The following is an 18,174-nucleotide window of genomic DNA, read 5'->3' on the forward strand; positions in this document are numbered from 1 at the left end:
CAATTCTGTTCTGCTTTCCACACCTATGAGAGATTTTACTGTCGGCTCAGGGAGAATGTCATTGAACCAATAAAGGGACATTTTAGCAATAAGAGAAAACTCCCCCAAATGTTTCAAGCCTGTTTAAAAAAACTTCTAACAACTGGTTTATATAGCACCTTTGGCGTCGTAAAACGACCTAAGATGCTTCATATGATGGGGAGATGCCGGCGTTGGACTGGAGTGGGCACAGTAAGAAGTCTCACAACACGAGGTTAAAGTCCAACGGGTTTATTTGGAATCCTCAGGTGAGTCTCACAACACCAGGTTAAAGTCCAATAAGTTTTGGAATCCTCAAGTGAGCCCTCATCTGACGAAAGAGCAGTGCTCTGAAAGCTTATGATTCCAGAAAAACTTGTTGGACTTTAACCTGGTATTGTGAGACTTCTGACTATGCTTCACATGGGTATTATGAAACAAGGTTTGGCAACGGGCAACATAAGGGCAGATAACCAAAGGTTGGTTAAAGAGGTAAGTTTAAGAAATACTGTATCTTAAAGGCGAGTGAAATGGAGGGGCTGAGGGGTTCAGGAAGGAGGAGTTAAAAACATTCTTACATTTCTTATCTTCTGCTCAGAAAGTTCATCAAACTGAAATGTTAAATATTTTTATCTCTATAGATGCTGCCTAACCTAAGTAGTTCCAACACTTTTTTAGTTTTTATTTCAGATTTCCAGCATCTGCAGTATTTTGCTTTTCTGAATGGACAGTTATTTTAACAAAACTAAACTAAAAGTCACAAATTAATAATTCCAAAATCAATACTTCTACAGAGATGGGGAGAAGGATGAATGGAAATAATAACATGAAAATCATTTAAAGAATGATAGCAACATGTTTTTCTTCATTAAACATTTTCTACAAATTGTAGGATCATAAAATGCAATCAATCATCACTAACATCTTACAGTTCTGATGAAACATCAAATTATGTTTTACTCTTGCCATGGATGCTATGTGACTTCCTGAGAGTTTTAGAAATTCAGATTTCCAAATTTGCACTATTTTGCTTTTGTAGTACTACAAAGGAAGAGAAATCCCTACAGAGTAGTCGTATAACTGACAAGATAGATGGGTCAAAGATAGTGTGGCCAGTAGAATGGAGGAAATTTATGGTATTGGATGATGGATAAGCTATCTGATTATTTAGGATCAATGGAGGAATCTTGAGAGGTGATTATGATGTAGAATTGTGTCAACGTCCATGTGACTAATGCTGTATTTTTGGATAATGTCATCGAAGGGCAGAGGTCCAAGGATAGATCTTTGGCAGATACCTGAGGTAATGGTGGGAGTGGAAAGAGAAGACAGTGCAAGCAATTCTCTTACTAGGATTAGGCAGATAAGAACAGAGCCAGCTGAGGGCAATCCCACCCAGATGGACAACAGTGGAGAGGAGGATAATGTGGTCGACAACATCAACAGCTGCAGACAGATCGAGAGAGGAGAAGAGATAGCTTATCTTTATCATCGTCACATAGAATGCTATTTGTGACTTTGATGAGAAACATTTTGGTGTTCTGCGATGGATAAGTGATTGGAGGAATTCAAACAAGGAGTTTGAGTAAAAATGGACATGGGTTTGGGATGACAACACATTCAAGAGCTTGAAAGGAAAGGGAGTTTGGAGATGTGGAAGTTGTTTGTAAGGCCAATGGAGTCAAGGGTTAGTTTGAGGAAAGGGGTGATGATGGGAGATCTTAAGGGGCGACAGTACCTGGTGAGAGAGAGAGCCATTAAAAAAAGCAGCTGACATGGGGCCCAGGGAGGGAAGTTGGTGATCAACAGTTCAATGGAAATAAGGTCGAGGAAGCAGGAGATGGTTCTCATGAAGAGGATTGGAGAGAAATTGCAGAAAGATGTGAGTTCAGGCCAGGCAAGGGGAGCACTGGAGGAGGTTTGGCACTATGGGCCAGGAAAGTGGAGGGAAAATGGCAGAGTTAGCTGATTGGATGGTCTTAATCTTAAATGACAATAAAGTGCAAGAGCTCCTCTCCCTTGGAGAGGAAGTTTGAGGAGAGAGTGGTTTAAGAAGACAGCTTGCAATAGAGAGACGTAGGCACAGGGGTGGAAGCTTTAGTGAAGGAGTAGGATGGGATGATTGGAGTTGTTGTTTGTATTGTGGAAGTGCCGAGTATCTTGATTAGAGGACATCAAGAGAAGCAGTAGGCTATTTTAGCGACTGTCATATCTGGTTTGGAAACATGAGCAGTAAGTTCAAAGTGCAATGAAGGGGTGCAATATGGATTTGGATTTAGAGAACAACACATTATAAACCCAAAACCTCTACCACCTAGAAGGACATGGGCAGCAGATTCATGAGAATACCACCATTTGCAAGCTTCCCTCCAAACCACACATCATCCTGACTTGGAACTATATCATTATTCCTTCACTGTTGTTGAGTCAAAATCCTGGAATTCCTTCCAAAACAGGACCGTCGATGTACCTACATTATGTGGACAGTAGCGGTTCAAGAAAGCGGCTCACTAACACATTCTTAAAGGCAATTAGGGGTGGGCAACATGAAATGCTGTCTAGCCAAAGATGCCCATGTCCTGTGAAAGAATAAAAAAATACCCTGGAAGGGAGAAGTGAAAGGGGGCATGTTGAAAACTGAAAGGGATCTAGTTGCATCTTTAAAGATAATATCAGTAAGAATCTGTCTTACTGATGCCCAAAATCTAGTTGTGGACTACCTGTTAACCTGTCCCTTTGACATCTTCTGTAAACACTGTTCACTGTTTTGGCTAGCATCTTTGCACTGTCAATAAAGAGTAACTCTTGAGACTGTAAAATTGCTTCATTGGAGACATGTTGACAGGATTTTTCTCACCTTTAGCATCAGTTGAGAGTCATAAGAGAAAAATTGCAAGGAGTTGTTGTAACAGAAATGTGCAGAGCTTACATCCCAAACTCACAGGATCAATGGCGACAGGAGTGCCAACCTCAAACAGGTATGCACATCTTGTAACAGTATACTGGAACAGACCTGCAACAACAACTGCTTTAAGGATCTCTATTTTAAATTGGTGTCTAGGATTGCTAGGTGGCAGTAAATATCCAGGAATTGTCACAGCAAGACAGAGACATCTGGCTTATTGGACATTTACATACTTTTTGCTCTCTTCCACAAACACTTCTGGCATTTAAATTCTTGTGAAACTTTATGCTAATGAAAGAAAGCTATTTATTCTTCCAGCATTCCTTCTCCTCCCTGAATAATGCCTCTGTAGTGTTACAAACACCAACGGATTGCCTAATGATAATTGCTTTGCCGGAAATATATGGTTGAAGAGGAGAACTTTTGATGAATGTAACAGAGGTCAAGTTGCACAAGGGATACTCTGTGTCTACTTGCTAGTATGTGCAAATGTCAACTGATTGAACAGGTCCAGTTAAAGTGACCTAATGAATGCTGTTATGGATAGAGAAAAATGTGGAATAATTTTCCTTTTTTCCCACCTCTCAACTGACCACAAGATATGTTTTTGAAAGTGTTTTAACCCTTAGAGTGCAGTGACTTTTAAGAACAGATACAAAAGAGGCTTTCTTGTGTATTTAAATTAAAGATATATAGATTTTGAACAACACCTTAAGTATAATGGCAACAAACACCCACTTTTCATTCACACAAGATCCACACACATGCAAGAAAGGGTGATTATAGACAAAAGAGAGTATGCATTGATATCTTTAAGAAGAGTTCAAGAATCACTATTACGCTGTTTCTTCGAGATGGTTGTCAGAAACACTGCGGGTCTGAAAATTCTCTCTTGAAGAAGATTCATTGAAGAAAATATGGAGAGTAGGAGTTTCTGTTGATAAACAAATTCCTGTATTGAAGATATATCCTGCAGTTTAAAAGAACTAGCCCCACTTCTTCTTTGCCTATGATGGATTATCTAAGCAGCAATCTTTCTTTAGCTAGGCAAGATCTCTCCCTCTGTGGTGTTGATCCCATACTGTCTTCTCTGGGCTGTTTTTAGCACATTAAGATCGCCCCCATCCCAAGCCAGTTTCTGTCATGTGACCACAGAAGTAATACTTCAATTATCCATACAAATTAGTTGATGTCATAAACCATTGCCACACAATGGGAGATGAATGGTAGTCATTTGCATCACTTGTAATAAAGGGTTTCTTCACAACCATCTTTGTTTCATTTCAAGTTTGCTGACACCAAGTCTTGGGTAACCATTATATTTGGGGTTTTGTAAAGATACAGACAATCCTAAGTGTAAATTCCCACGTGATCTTGTTGCATCCTAGTGTCTCTTCAATAGAAAGTCCTCCAAAAGGTTATTTACATCTTAAGGACTTTCCAGAGACATGTTCAGATGTGAGTTCATCCTTAATTGTACAGAAACCACAAAGTAAGTCAACTGATCCCAACCCCTCAAAGTAACTTGTCGATATTTCATTCCACCTTTTTAAAAGCAAACTGTCCATCTTTTTAATAGGTTTTATGGACATTTGATGCAAGCACAGAAATACAAATATTTTAGGAACTGCAAAGGAGCTGTTGCCACTAGAGAAAGTTAATAAGAGTGCTGAATATAAAAATAAGGAAGTCATGCTAAACATTTACAAATCACTGGCTCGGCCTCTGAACAATTCCGGGCACCACACTTTACAAAGGATGTCAAAGTCTTGGGGAAGGTACAGAAATTATTTACAAGGGTGACCTAATAAACACAAAAATTAAACATGTTTGGTTCCATCTTTGTAGTTACTAAAATATGGGTGCTCATTGGATCACTTCAGCCAAACAATGATCTTCCTGCAAAGAGAAAAAGCAGGTGAAATGGTTTCCTCTATCACATGGGCTGATAATTCGAGCTCATTAGGTGAAAAAAATAAAAAAACTAGACAAGAAAAGAAAAATTATTTTCACATGGTGTATTGTTGAGATCTAGAACTGAAAGGATGTTGGAATCAGATTGCATTGGAACTTTCATAAGTTGATCAGATATGTACTTACAAAGGACTAATTTGCAGGGTTAGAGAGAAAAGGTAGGAATATGGGACTAGATTAGACAGTTCTTTCAAGGAACTGGCACAGGCATGATGGGCTGTAGATAATGCAGCTTTTTGATATAATCTATGATCACACCTGAAGGTTGAAGTTGTGGTAATATAAACAGGGCCTAGTTTTAAGGCTGATAAAATTGGATATCCTAAATTAAAGAATTGGGCATATTAAAATCAAACACAGTCAAACCTCGGGCAGGCCAATTGTACAAATACACAAACATGTCTGGGCCTGACCCATCAATCACCCATCAAAGGTCGTTGCACTCTACTGATACTTAGCAGGAGATCATTGCACCCCATTGAAATGCACCGGCCTATTGTTAGAAGCCCAGATCGGGCCAGACTTTCTGTCACCAAGAGTTCCTGCAGTTAGCTTATCTGAAAACAGGTTACATGTAAGCAACAGCATGGAGATGAACACCTGGGGGCGGACCCTGGTGTCCTGTCAGGCAGACGTCAAGAAACCCACTGGGTATTGGAACCCCCTCCTGGGACCTCATTGGCTGGAAGCCAGAGAAGTTTTTGGAAAGGCAGGCAGGGGGATAAAGGGACACATTTTCAGACACACCAGCAGTGAAGACTTGACGAAGGAGGTGAACTTGACCATCTGGAAGACTGACCAGAGAAGGAAGGAAGAAGCTGCCATCGAGACTCACCTTTGTGACGACGGACCAGAGGGACTCAAAGTATCAAGCCTGCAGTTTAACCAAGCCATCTTTGCGGGTAGTATACTTGAATCTAGGGTATCCTCTTGTTTTATGTGGGTAATTTAAGGGTTAATAGTGTTATTATTAATAAACTTGTTGAACCTTTACTTGTGTTTGTCCTTTGTCCATCTTGCAAATAAGGGCACCAGAGTAAAACCTTAGAGTAAGCAAACTGGTCGAAAGTATCTGAGAATTAACAGGTACAACAAAGTATAGGTTACTGAGTAACTAGAATTGGGTTAGAGATAGAAAGACTTTCTATTGGGTAGCTTGGAATAACAAACAACAAAAAAACTGCTGTGAAACTTCTTGAAATTAAATAAAACACAGCTCCTGAACATTATCAAGTGTCTGTCAAATTGCAGTTCACAAAGGCTGCAGAAATAAGCAAAATTTCAATGACCACCGTATGGTTTTGCTCTTGCTCACATCGTAGTTTTAAGTAACAAGATCAATAGTTGGCCTGAAAGATGGAACTCACTATCCTCAACATCAAGGCAGCATCACACCGAGTGTGACACAAAGCAACCCTACCAAAATTTTCACAGTAACTTCATTGCAGTGTTAATGTAAGCCTACTTGTGACACTAACAAACTTAAATAAAATAAACTTAGTTCTATCTGACCATCAAATGAAGAATACAATTGCAGCAGGGATAGAATCTTGAACCAAAATATCTCTTACTTCCTCACTGCCCTCTGATTAATAAGATTAGGAGTGGCAATGTTCACTGATTTCAAAACTCCATTCACAGTTACCGACAGGGTTTGAACAGTATCCTGGACTAATAAATAAGAGGAATTGCATACATAGCAGCTGGTTAGTATCTCAAACAGAAAATAAATCCTATCCACCTCTTTCTGACCTTCAACAACACAGACCTCCCACCATCAACACCTCGAGATCAACAGTGACCAAATAATTAAAAGGGTCGGCTATATCAAAACTGACAACAGGCGCACCGAAGAAGCTAGTTATTCTAGATGACTGGCTTATCTCTAGATAGCTCAAAAACTCAACCATCAACGAGGCACAAGAGTCTAGCACCCTCATCACAAAGATCAACAAAAAGTCAGCATCTCAAGGCAACTAGGGATGGACAATAAATGTTACCTTGTCTGAATCAATCAATATCGAATATTACAAAAATTGCAATTCCTCAAATAGTTTCCAGTATTAAATATTATTAATACAAAGTCACAGTTTAAATAAAGGAAATAGTAGGTCAACTGTAGCCATTTGTTAGGGTAAATAAACTGTATTCTATCTACAATGTATCGAATGAGAAAATAATGCTAATATTTCTTGCAAAGTTTACCTCATTTGAATGCAAAAGGAGAGTAAAATTCAACATTGAAGGTGCAGATTTGACACCGAAGGTAGGGGCCAATTTTCTCATTTAAAAAAAAGGAAAATGACTTTTTCTCTTTTGGACATTTGTTCCCACCCCCCGGGAGGAAAATGTGTCAGAATCCCCTTTGTAAAACAATTAGCATTAAAATAGGATGGAAGCGACACGCTATGTTTGTGTGGACTCCCTCTCTCCAGCCTGGCTTTGTGCAGTATTGGCTGCTCTGCACACTCTCTGCTTCCGCACCAGCTGATTGACAGCTGGCGCCGACAGGTGGAGGCGGCGGCCGGCCGCAACCACTCAGAGAGCAGCTCATGCGACGCGTCAACACGTCGTCGCGCAGGCGCAGAGTTAGGCAACTACCATATGTCTGAAAGAGATTTTAAACAGTGACAGAGTGAGTGAGGAAAGAGGGCGAGGAAAAAAAGATGGGAAAGAAACAGAAAAACAAGAGCGAGAACAAGTGAGTGTTGGGCTGCCCGCAGCTCTGTTTGTTCAGTGTAGTTCGGAGCTGTTGTCGCAGAGGGGAGGAAGCACGTTATGGAAGCTGTTGCTTGCCTAGGCCGCTGGCCGGACCTGCTCAGGCTCCTGCTCGAGTCTAGAGAAAACCAGGTTTCTATCTATCACTAACATGACGCAAGACTGACAGACTGGACTGGCCTGCTTCTAATTGTGCCTAACGTTCATTCGTTTTGTGGAAATGGGAGAATTCGAGGCCCTGTTCTCACCCTTCCCTCGCTGACACTCATTTATTTACCTCCTGGACCTGCTGATTCTTTAAAGGTTCAGAATTTTGCTTCTACATGCGACTTCTATCCAGTATATTCGTAATTTTAGAAGTCGATGTAACGTATGTCGTGATTTTTTTCTATAAAGAGGTCAAGGGCCATATGCCAGAAAATGCTACACTGTTTTGTGCATTTTTGATGCAGAATTTTAAATATACGTTTGAATCATAACTGATTTTAAGTGGCTAAACATTCTTGCCAAGGTAGCAAGCACAGGCACTCTGAATATGTGAAGTAGTCAATCAAATTTTTTTTTACTAACAGTGACTTCTGGGCTCTGATCTTAAAATAAGTCACTGATCATATGATAGTATTGAATGTAACACAACTCCTTCATTATAGCAACAGTTACAAATCTTTGTCAGAAGATGGCTGTTTATATTGCCTTGAACTTATTTATTTGCTTTTGGAGCCTGGACCTTCAGTGAGTGCATTGATTACACATAAGCCTGAATATAATCAAAAAACTCGAACTTAAAAAAATGTGGGTATACTAAATAAAACCTTTAGTATGCCAAGCACATATCAAAAAAGTATTTAGGGTGAGTAAAAGCAAGTATCCAATTAGATTTGTCTTTTTCTGAATCTTGCCCACATTTCAATTTTCCTGTAACACTTTGATTTGATTTATTATTGTCACATGTATTGGGATACAGTGAAAAGTATTGTTTCTGTGCGCTATACAGACAAAACATACTGTTCATAGAGAAGGAAATGAGAGAGTGCAGAATGTAGTGTTACAGTCATAGCTAGAGTGTAGAGAAAGATCAACTTTATGCAAGGCAAGTCCATTCAAAAGTCTGACAGCAGCAGGGAAGAAGCAGTTCTTGAGTTGGTTGGTACATGACCTCAGACTTTTGTATCTTTTTCCCAAAGGAAGAAGGTGGAAGAGAGAATGTCCGGGGTGCGTGGGGTCCTTAATTATGCTGGCTGCTTTGCCGAGGCAGTGGGAAGTATAGACTGAGTCAATGGATGGGAGGCTGGTTTGCGTGATGGATTGGGCTACATTCGTCACCTTTTGTAGTTCCTTGTGGTCTTGGACAGAGCAGGAGCCATACCAAGCTGTGATACAACCAGAAAGAATGCTTTCTATGGTGCTTAATGAAAGGAATAGAAAATCTGTAGGGATTACTAATTGGATCTTTCACCATCCAGTTCCCAAGAATGAAAATACTATTGAAAGTGCAGGTATTTCTGTTTGATTAAGATTTTCTTTTACAAGTACAGCTTTGAAAATTATTTTTCCGTTGTATAATTAATCTCCTGGTCACTTTTGCTGTACCTCTTATTAGTACATCCATGGAATATTTTCCTCCATCAAGATGTTTAAATATTAATTAATTTCACCTTTGCATTACTTGATCAGCAGGAATGGTCCAATGCAATTCACACTTAAGTGAAGTTTCTTGCATCTATCATGCATTCATTCCTGGTATGTAAAACATAAATTAGCCCAGAAAATCTTGCTTTCTGAGTTAGCCAGAAAGTTGAACTCGTCATTATTGCTTAATTTTTGCTCTTGTGCCAGATCTCGCAGCTGGACCGAATTGCACATTGCACTTTGAAACAAACTAGTCATGAAGCAGGCACTCCCAACACCATCACAACCACCACAAGCTCAGCTTTGCAGCACATGTCCTTTTTTAACCAAAAATGAATACGTAAATTCCAGATAAAATGTATTGGGTCAACTCTATGAGACAAGTTGTTACTATTAGCCATTAGACATAATGAGATTCAGTGCAGAAAGTGGACTAGTGGGAAAGGTGAATATATGGTGTTTGTAAAAGGAATGAGTGTGAGGAAAGGACAGTGAGAAAAACTGTTTGTCTGTGTATAGATCAGGAAACCCGAAGCAAGGGAGAAGGGTGCATGAAAGAACAATCTTGATTTAAAAAAATATATATCAGATGTGCTGAGTTTCAAACACAAAAGCAAAATACAGTGGATGCTGGAAATCTGAAATAAACACTTGAAATATCCAGTATGTCAGGCAGCATCTTTGAAGAGAGGAACAGGTCACAACCTGAAATGCTAACTCCATCATCAAAACCAAGAAAGTTAGGAATGTTAATAGCTTTTAAGGAGTGAAATGGGGAGGGTAAAAAAAGAACAGAAAGGAAAGTGTGAGATGGGAGACATTAAATGACAGAAGAGTTGAAGGGACAGAGCCAAAGAGAGAGGTAATGGGATAAGTAAAACAAAATATGAGCGCACAGGAGGTGTGAATGGTTTGAATAATGAACAGCTGCCATCTGAATGCAAAACAGAAAAAAAAATGAAAAGAAAACTAAACACAATGGGAATGCAAGAGATTATGGTCTGAAATTGTTGAGCCAAATGTTGAATACAGAAAGCTGTCAAGTGCCTAATCGAATGATAAGGTACTTGAATTTGCTATGAGCTTCATTGGAAACATTGTGGTAGGCTGAGGATAGATATATCAGTGCAGGAGTAAGGTGGAAGATTAAAATGGTAGGCCATTGAAAGCTCACGGTCGTGCTTGTAAACTAAATAGTGGTGTTCTACAAAGCATCCACCCAATCTATGTCTGTTTGGTCGTCTGTGTCGAGGAGACTGCATTGTGAGCAGTGAATGCAATATACCAAAGTGAAAAAAGTACAAATAAATTGTTGCTTCACCTGGCAGGAAGAAGTCTTTAGGATCGTGGATAGTGAGGAAACAGAAGATAGAAAAGCAAGTGTTCTCTTTGCTTGGAAAGGTTCCAAAGGAAGGGAAAATGAATGTTAGGGTGATTTGAGGAGTGAACTAGACAGTTGTGGAGGGAACAGTCCCTTCAGAATGCAGAAAGGAGAGGGGAGGGAAAGATGTGTTTGGTGGAAGTGGCAGAAATGGCAGAGGATCATCTGTTGAATACAGAGACTAGTTACGTGCAGGGTTAGGACCAGGTGAACTCTGACATAGTTTTCAGAGAGGTGGAAAGGACTGAGAGCAGAAGGGTGGAAAATGGGTCAGACACAATCAAGGGCCCTGTCAAGCACTGTGGAGGGGAATCCTTGGATGAGGAAAAAGGAAGACTCCTATCTAAAGTGCTGTTATGAAGGATTGCATCATCCAAACAGATGTAATGGTGAAATTGGGAGCATGGAATGGAATCTTCCAGGGTGCACTGTGTAAGGAATTGTGTCAAGGTAGCTGTGGGAGTCAGTGGGGTTATCATGAATATTTGTTGTTAACCTGCCCTCAGAAATGCAGATGACCAAGATGGTGGCATAATGGTGCTGTCACTGGACTGGTAATTCAGAGGCCCAGGCTAATGCTCTGGCAACATGGTTTCAAATCCCACCATGGTAGAATTTCAATTCAATTAATTAATCCAAAATTGAAAACTAGTCTGAGTAATGGTGACCATGGAATGATCATAAATTGTCATGAATAAAATTCATCTGTTTCACTAATGTTCTTTAGGGAAAGCAATCTGCCCTCCTTACTTGGTCTGGCCCATATGTGACTTTAGACCCACAGCAGTGTGGTTTGACTCTCAATTGCCCTCTGAAATGGCCAAGCAAGCCACTCGGGTCGAGGGAAATTTAGGGATTTGCAACAAATGCTCGCCTTGCCACCAATGCCATGTCCCATGAAAGAATATATAAAAAAGGTCAAGAAATTGGTGATGAACCCTGTGAAGTTGAGAGAAGGATGGAAATTTGGAAACAAAGTTCGTGAAGTTTTCCAATTCTGGGCAAGAGCAGGAAGCAACATCAATACAACAATTAATGTACCTGAAAAAAGAGTTGGGGGAGGGTGTCCAAGTAGGACTAGAACATTTAATATTCCGCATACCCAACAAAAAGACAGGCATATGGGTACTGGTATCAATAGCTTTTATTTTGAGGGTTTGAAAAGAGGTAACAGACAAATTTTTCAATGAGAGAACAAGTTCAGTCAGGTGAAAGAGGTGGATGGAGACTAGTTGACTTAAGTTTCAAGTTTTTGTGTCAGTTCTAGTTTACAGTGATATTATCAAATTTGCTGGTGCATCTCCGATTTAAAACTTGGTGTTTTGGTTGGATATAATTTATTTTTCAGGCTATTGATGATTTGAAAATTTTGCTACTCATGATAGGGTATTCTGTAATTTTGGCCTTGTTTCCAAACAAGTTAACACTAAATGTGAATATGAGCATTGCAATGTATTTCTAAGCTCCAGTTTTTTTTAAAAGTTACTTATTAAGTATGATAACTTCTTTTGTGGACAAATGATTGAGTTAAGATCAACAAAGAAAGCTTTAAGTGATAGCTTTCCATGGTCTGGTGGGGAAATTAACTTCGGTATCAAAAAGAGAATTATGCTAGAAATTTAAAGTTTATTTATTAATGTCACAAGTAGGCTTACATTAACACTGCAATGAAGTTACTGTGAAGATCGCCACATTCTGGCTCCGGTTCGGGTACACTGAGGGAGAATTTAGCATGGCCAGTGCAGCTAACCAGCATGCCTTTCCGATTGTGGAAGGAAACCAAAGCACCTGGAGGAAACCCATGCAGAATGTGCAGACAGACAGTGACCCAAGCCGGGAAATGAACCTGGGTCCCTGGCACTGCGAGGCAGCAATGCTAACCATTGTGCCGCCCAATTTATACCTGTCCTTGCATTTTGTTTACTATATCCTCTTCAGATTTTCAATGGTGATCTGTAAAATCTGTAAAATCTTCAAAAGGTTGAAGTGGGTTCAAGTCCCACAGACTTGAGCACGAATCTTGGCTGGCCCTTCAGAGCAGGACTGAGGCAGTGCTGCACTGTAGGAGCTGTTGTATTTGGGATGAAACATTAAACTGAGGCTCCTTTTGTCCTCTCAGGAGGATGTAAAAGATCCAAAAGCACTATTTGACGAGTACAGGAAAGCATGGCCCTTGTCCTTCCAATAATAAACCCTAAATTAATGTCACTAAAACAGATTATCTGGCCATTAACTGCTATTTTTGGAACCTTATTGCACACGCATTTACAGCTGTGTTTCATACAGTGCAACAGTGACAGTGCCTATGAAAAGTACTTCATTTGCTGTAAAAGTCATGACTGGTGGAGAAGGGAAGGAAGAGGAACGTGCACCACACGTGCTGTTCCCAGCGCATGGGAGTGGAAATCCCAACTGATATTTTGGCTTTTGAGTTGGAGGCATTGAACCCATTTGTAGTGATCCTGCTGATACCCCAACTGAAATCAACAATAGCAGTATAAATGGAGATCAGGTCTAGAACCTTCCTGATTTCTATGTTTTTATTTCAGATGAATAAATTATTTGTGAGCACATGCTTTACTGTTGTCATTTATCAACAGAAGCACTTTGCAATTCTTGCACAAATTACAGCCAGATATTTTCTGAAGCAGATTTTTACAAGTTTGAGATAATCTAATTCACTTTTCGGTGGAAACCAGAATTATCTTTGGTTACATTGAAAATTACAATAAGCATGCTGAATTGAAGGGGGTAGTGACGCTGAGTACGTTAATGTGTGTTTGTCCTTACGGTGACAAATTCCTTTTGTTGTCCACCTATGAGATGTGGAAGTAACATATTTCTCTAAGCTTGAACTTTGTTACCATTTATTGATGTTGCATGATGTTAGGATATTGGGAGTGTGGGAACAAGCGACTTTCATTTTGGTTACAAAATTATTCCTCTTATTTACAAAATAAATGTTTCAGTATTTAACACCAGTTGACTTTTCGCAGGACAATGAGCATCTATTTCAGGGGCAGGGAAACCCATGGTATTGCAAAAGTTAAAGGTATATAGAAGACTTTTGAAGGCATGGAGAGAAATGAAAGGAAAAAGAAATGCAGAGGAATGTCGTGACAAGAGAGTGACTTCATGGCAAAGTGGAAGGAATGACTATTGAAAGAACCATTAATGTCAAAGCAGTCCAAGATGCCCGGTGTGGAGACAAATAGCTGGAGAATATTACTCAGAGGAAGCAGAACAAGAATATAGAGGGATTTGACATCAAGGTCATGACATTCTTTCAGTGGGAACAGAAAACCAATAACACAAACGTTCTTTTATATAATACCTGTGTTTTTTTTTGAAATTCATTCATGGGATTTGGGCATTGCTGGCTCGGCCAGCATTTATTTCCCAACCCTAGCTTTCCTTAGAGAAGGTGGTGGTGAGTTGCCTTTTTGAACCGCTGCAGTCTCAGGTGTACACACACGCACAGTGCTGTTAGGAACACCATAAAATAATCTCTAGACTCAAGCCCGAAGCTGAGAGGTATTAATTCTTGAGGTGGTGGAAGTGTAAATTAGCATTTTTTTTTCAAACTGGCAGTTTTCAGAAGTTGAGAAAAATACTCTTGGCAACAAACCAAACAGGAAATTTAAAATAAAAGCCAGATTGCCTGGATTCACTCCAGTTCACTTATTGCTGCAACAGGTCCACAGCAGATGCCATCTCGCTGGTCATACACTCAACCCAGGATAACAAGGACACTTATGTCAGACTTGTATTTATTGACTACAGCTCAGCCTTCAACACTATTATCCCAACAAAACTTATCTCTAAACTCGGTGGCCTAGGGCTTGGCTCCTCCCTCTGCGACTGGATCCTAAACTTTCTAACCCACAGAACACAATCAGTCAAGGATAGGTAACGACACTTCCTGCACGATAACCCTCAAGGCTTTATCGTCAGCCCCTTGCTCTACTCCTTATACACTTATGACTGCGTGGCCAAATTCCACTCCAACTCCATTTTTAAGTTTGCAGATGACACCACCATAGTGGGTTGTATCTAAAACAATGACAAGATGGAGTACTGGAAAGAGATAGAGAATTTGGTGAAATGGTGCAATGACAATAATCTCTCAATGTCAGTAAAACAAAAGAGATGGTCGTTGACTTCAGGAAACGTTGTGGAGGCCATGTCCCTGTCTGCATCAACAGGGATGAAGTGGAAATGGTCGAGAGCTTCAAGTTTCTAGGTGTTCAAATCACCAAAAATCAGTCCTGGCCCCTCCATGCTGATGCTGTGGTTAAGAAAGCCCTCCAACGCTTCTACTTTCATAGGAAGCTAAGGAAATTTAACATATCTGCTATGACTCTCGCCCATTTTTCCAGGTGCACAAGGGGAGGCAATGGCCTAGTGGTATTATCGCTAGACTATTATTCCAGAGAATCAGTTAATGTTTTCTGAACCCGGGTTCGAATCCTGCCACGGCAGATGGTGGAATTTGAATTCAATTAAAGATCTTGGGGATAGCGATCATAATTCTATCTCCTTCACGATAGCATTGGAAAGAGATAGGATCAGGCAGGCTAGGAAAGTGTTTCTCTGGAGTAAAGGGAAATACAGTGTCATCAGGGAGGAAATTAGACGGGTAAATTGGAAGGAGGCATTCTTGGGGAAAAGTACCGAAGGAAAGTGGAGGATTTTCAAGGAATGTTTGTCTGGAGCTCTGCATGACAACGTTCCGATGAGACAGGGGGGTGTTGGTAGGGTACGGGAACCGTGGTGCACGAAGGTTGTGATGAACCTGGTGAATAAGAAAAGAGAGGCGTACAGAAGGTTCAGAGAGCTAGGAGGTGTTAAGGATTTAGAGGAGTATACGGGATGTAGGAAGGAGCTTAAGAAGGAAATTAGGAGAGCGAGAAGGGGTCATGAGAAGGCCTTGGCGGGTAAGATTAAGGAGAATCCCAAGGCTTTCTACAAATATGTCAAGAGTAAAAGGATGAGATGTGAAGGCATAGGACCCTTAAAAGGTGAAGGGGGAAAAGTTTGTGCGGAACCGTTAGAAATGGCGGAGCTGCTTAATGAATACTTTACCTCGGTATTCACGGTGGAAAGGGATCTGGGTGGTTGTACTGCTGGTTTGCGGTGGACAGAAAGGATCGAGCATGTGGACATAAAGAAAGAGGATGTGTTGGAACTATTGAATGGCATCAAGGTTGGTAAGTCGCCGGGACCGGATGGGATGTACCCCAGGTTACTGTGGGAGGCGAGGGAGGAGATTGCGGAGCCTTTGGCGATGATCTTTGCATCGTCGATGGAGACGGGAGAGGTTCCGGAGGATTGGAGGATTGCAGATGTGGTCCCTATATTCAAGAAAGGGAACAGGGACAGCCCGGGAAATTACCGACCGGTGAGTCTAACCTCAGTGGTTAGTAAGTTGATGGAGAGGATCCTGAGAGACAGGATTTATGATCATCTAGAGAAGTTTAGTATGATCAAAAGTAGTCAGCACGGCTTTGTCAGGGGCAGGTCGTGCCTTACGAGCCTGGTTGAGTTCTTTGAAAATGTGACCAAACACATTGACGAAGGAAGAGCAGTGGATGTGGTCTATATGGACTTCAGCAAGGCGTTCGATAAGGTCCCCCATGCAAGACTTCTTGAGAAAGTGAGAGGGCATGGGATCCAAGGGGCTGTTGCCTTGTGGATCCAGAACTGGCTTGCCTGCAGAAGGCAGAGAGTGGCTGTGGAGGGGTCTTTCTCTGCATGGAGGTCAGTGACCAGTGGAGTGCCCCAGGGATCTGTTCTGGGACCCTTGCTGTTTGTCATTTTCATAAATGACCTGGATGAGGAAGTGGAGGGATGGGTTGGTAAGTTTGCTGACGACACCAAGGTAGGTGGTGTTGTGGATAGTTTGGAGGGATGTCAGAAGTTGCAGCGAGACATAGATAGAATGCAAGACTGGGCGGAGAAGTGGCAGATGGACTTCAACCCGGATAAGTGTGTGGTGATCCATTTTGGCAGATCCAATGGGATGAAGCAGCAGTATAATATGAAGGGTACCATTCTTAGCAGTGTAGAGGATCAGAAGGACCTTGGGGTCCGGGTCCATAGGACTCTTAAATCGGCCTCGCAGGTGGAGGATGCGGTCAAGAAGGCGTACGGCGTACTAGCCTTCATTAATCGAGGGATTGAGTTTAGGAGTCGGGGGATAATGCTGCAGCTTTATAGGACCCTGGTTAGACCCCACTTGGAGTACTGCGCGCAGTTCTGGTCACCTCATTACAGGAAAGATGTTGAAGCCATTGAAAGGGTGCAGAGGAGATTTACAAGGATGTTGCCTGGATTGGGGGGCATGCCTTATGAGGATAGGTTGAGGGAGCTTGGTCTCTTCTCCCTGGAGAGACGAAGGATGAGAGGTGACCTGATAGAGGTTTACAAGATGTTGAGAGGTCTGGATAGGGTAGACTCTCAGAGGCTATTTCCAAGGGCTGAAATGGTTGCTACGAGAGGACACAGGTTTAAGGTGCTGGGGGGTAGGTACAGAGGAGATGTCAGGGGTAAGTTTTTCACTCAGAGGGTGGTGGGTGAGTGGAATCGGCTGACGTCGGTGGTGGTGGAGGCAAACTCGTTGGGGTCTTTTAAGAGACTTCTGGATGAGTACATGGGATTTAATGGGATTGAGGGCTATAGATAGGCCTAGAGGTGGGGATGTGATCGGCGCAACTTGTGGGCCGAAGGGCCTGTTTGTGCTGTGGCTTTCTATGTTCTATGTTCTATACCTGGAATTAAGAATCTACTGATGACCATGAAACCATTGTTGATTGTTGGAAAAGCCCATCTGGCTCACTAAAGTTCTGCAGGGAAAGAAATCTGACATCCTTACCTGGTCTGGACTACGTGTGACTCCATAGCCACAACAATGTGGTTGACCCTCAACTGCCCTTGGGCAACTAGGGATGGGCAATAAATGCTGGCCAGCCAGCAACAGTCATGTCCTATGAGTGAATAAAAAAAGGCATCCTTTCCAGATGTATCACAACTTGGTATGGCTCCTGCTCTGACCAAGACCACAAGAGACTACTAAGGGTTGTGAACGTAGCCCAGTCCATCAAGCAAACCAACCTCCCATCCATTGATTCTGTCTATACTTTCCGCTGCCTCGAAAAAGCAACCAACATAATCAAGAATTCCATGCACCCCAGACATACTTTCTTCCTTCGGGAAAGATACAAAAGTCTAAGATCATGTACCAACCGATTTGAACAGTTTCTTTGCTGCTGCCATCAGACTTGGATGAACCTATCATATATTAAGCTGTTCTTTTCTTCGTCCTATTTGTAACTGCAACAGTATATTCTGCACCCTATCCTTTCCTTCTCCCTTGTGTACTGTAGGGATTCTACAATTCTGTACTCTATGAATTGCATGTTTTGTCTGAATAGCATGCAAGAAACAATACTTTTCACTGTATCCCAATACATGTGACAGTATTAAATCAAAATTATTGCGGATGATGGAATCTGAAACAAAAACAGAAAATGCTGGAAAATCTCAGCAG

The 18,174-nt window shown here is 41.3% G+C and overlaps 1 protein-coding gene across 1 annotated transcript in view; it reads left to right on the forward strand.

Moving 5' to 3' along the window:
* Positions 1–7,433: 7,433 nt before the first annotated feature.
* Positions 7,434–18,174, forward strand: part of eif5b (eukaryotic translation initiation factor 5B) — a 107,939-nt gene continuing 97,198 nt past the window's right edge. The window contains exon 1 of the mRNA XM_078221931.1: positions 7,434–7,598. Within this exon, the coding sequence (XP_078078057.1) occupies positions 7,564–7,598 (35 nt within the window). The 5' untranslated portion in view covers positions 7,434–7,563. The remainder of the gene's footprint in view (positions 7,599–18,174) is intronic.

This window comes from Mustelus asterias, chromosome 10, assembly GCF_964213995.1.
Source record: "Mustelus asterias chromosome 10, sMusAst1.hap1.1, whole genome shotgun sequence".
NCBI lineage: Eukaryota > Metazoa > Chordata > Chondrichthyes > Carcharhiniformes > Triakidae > Mustelus > Mustelus asterias.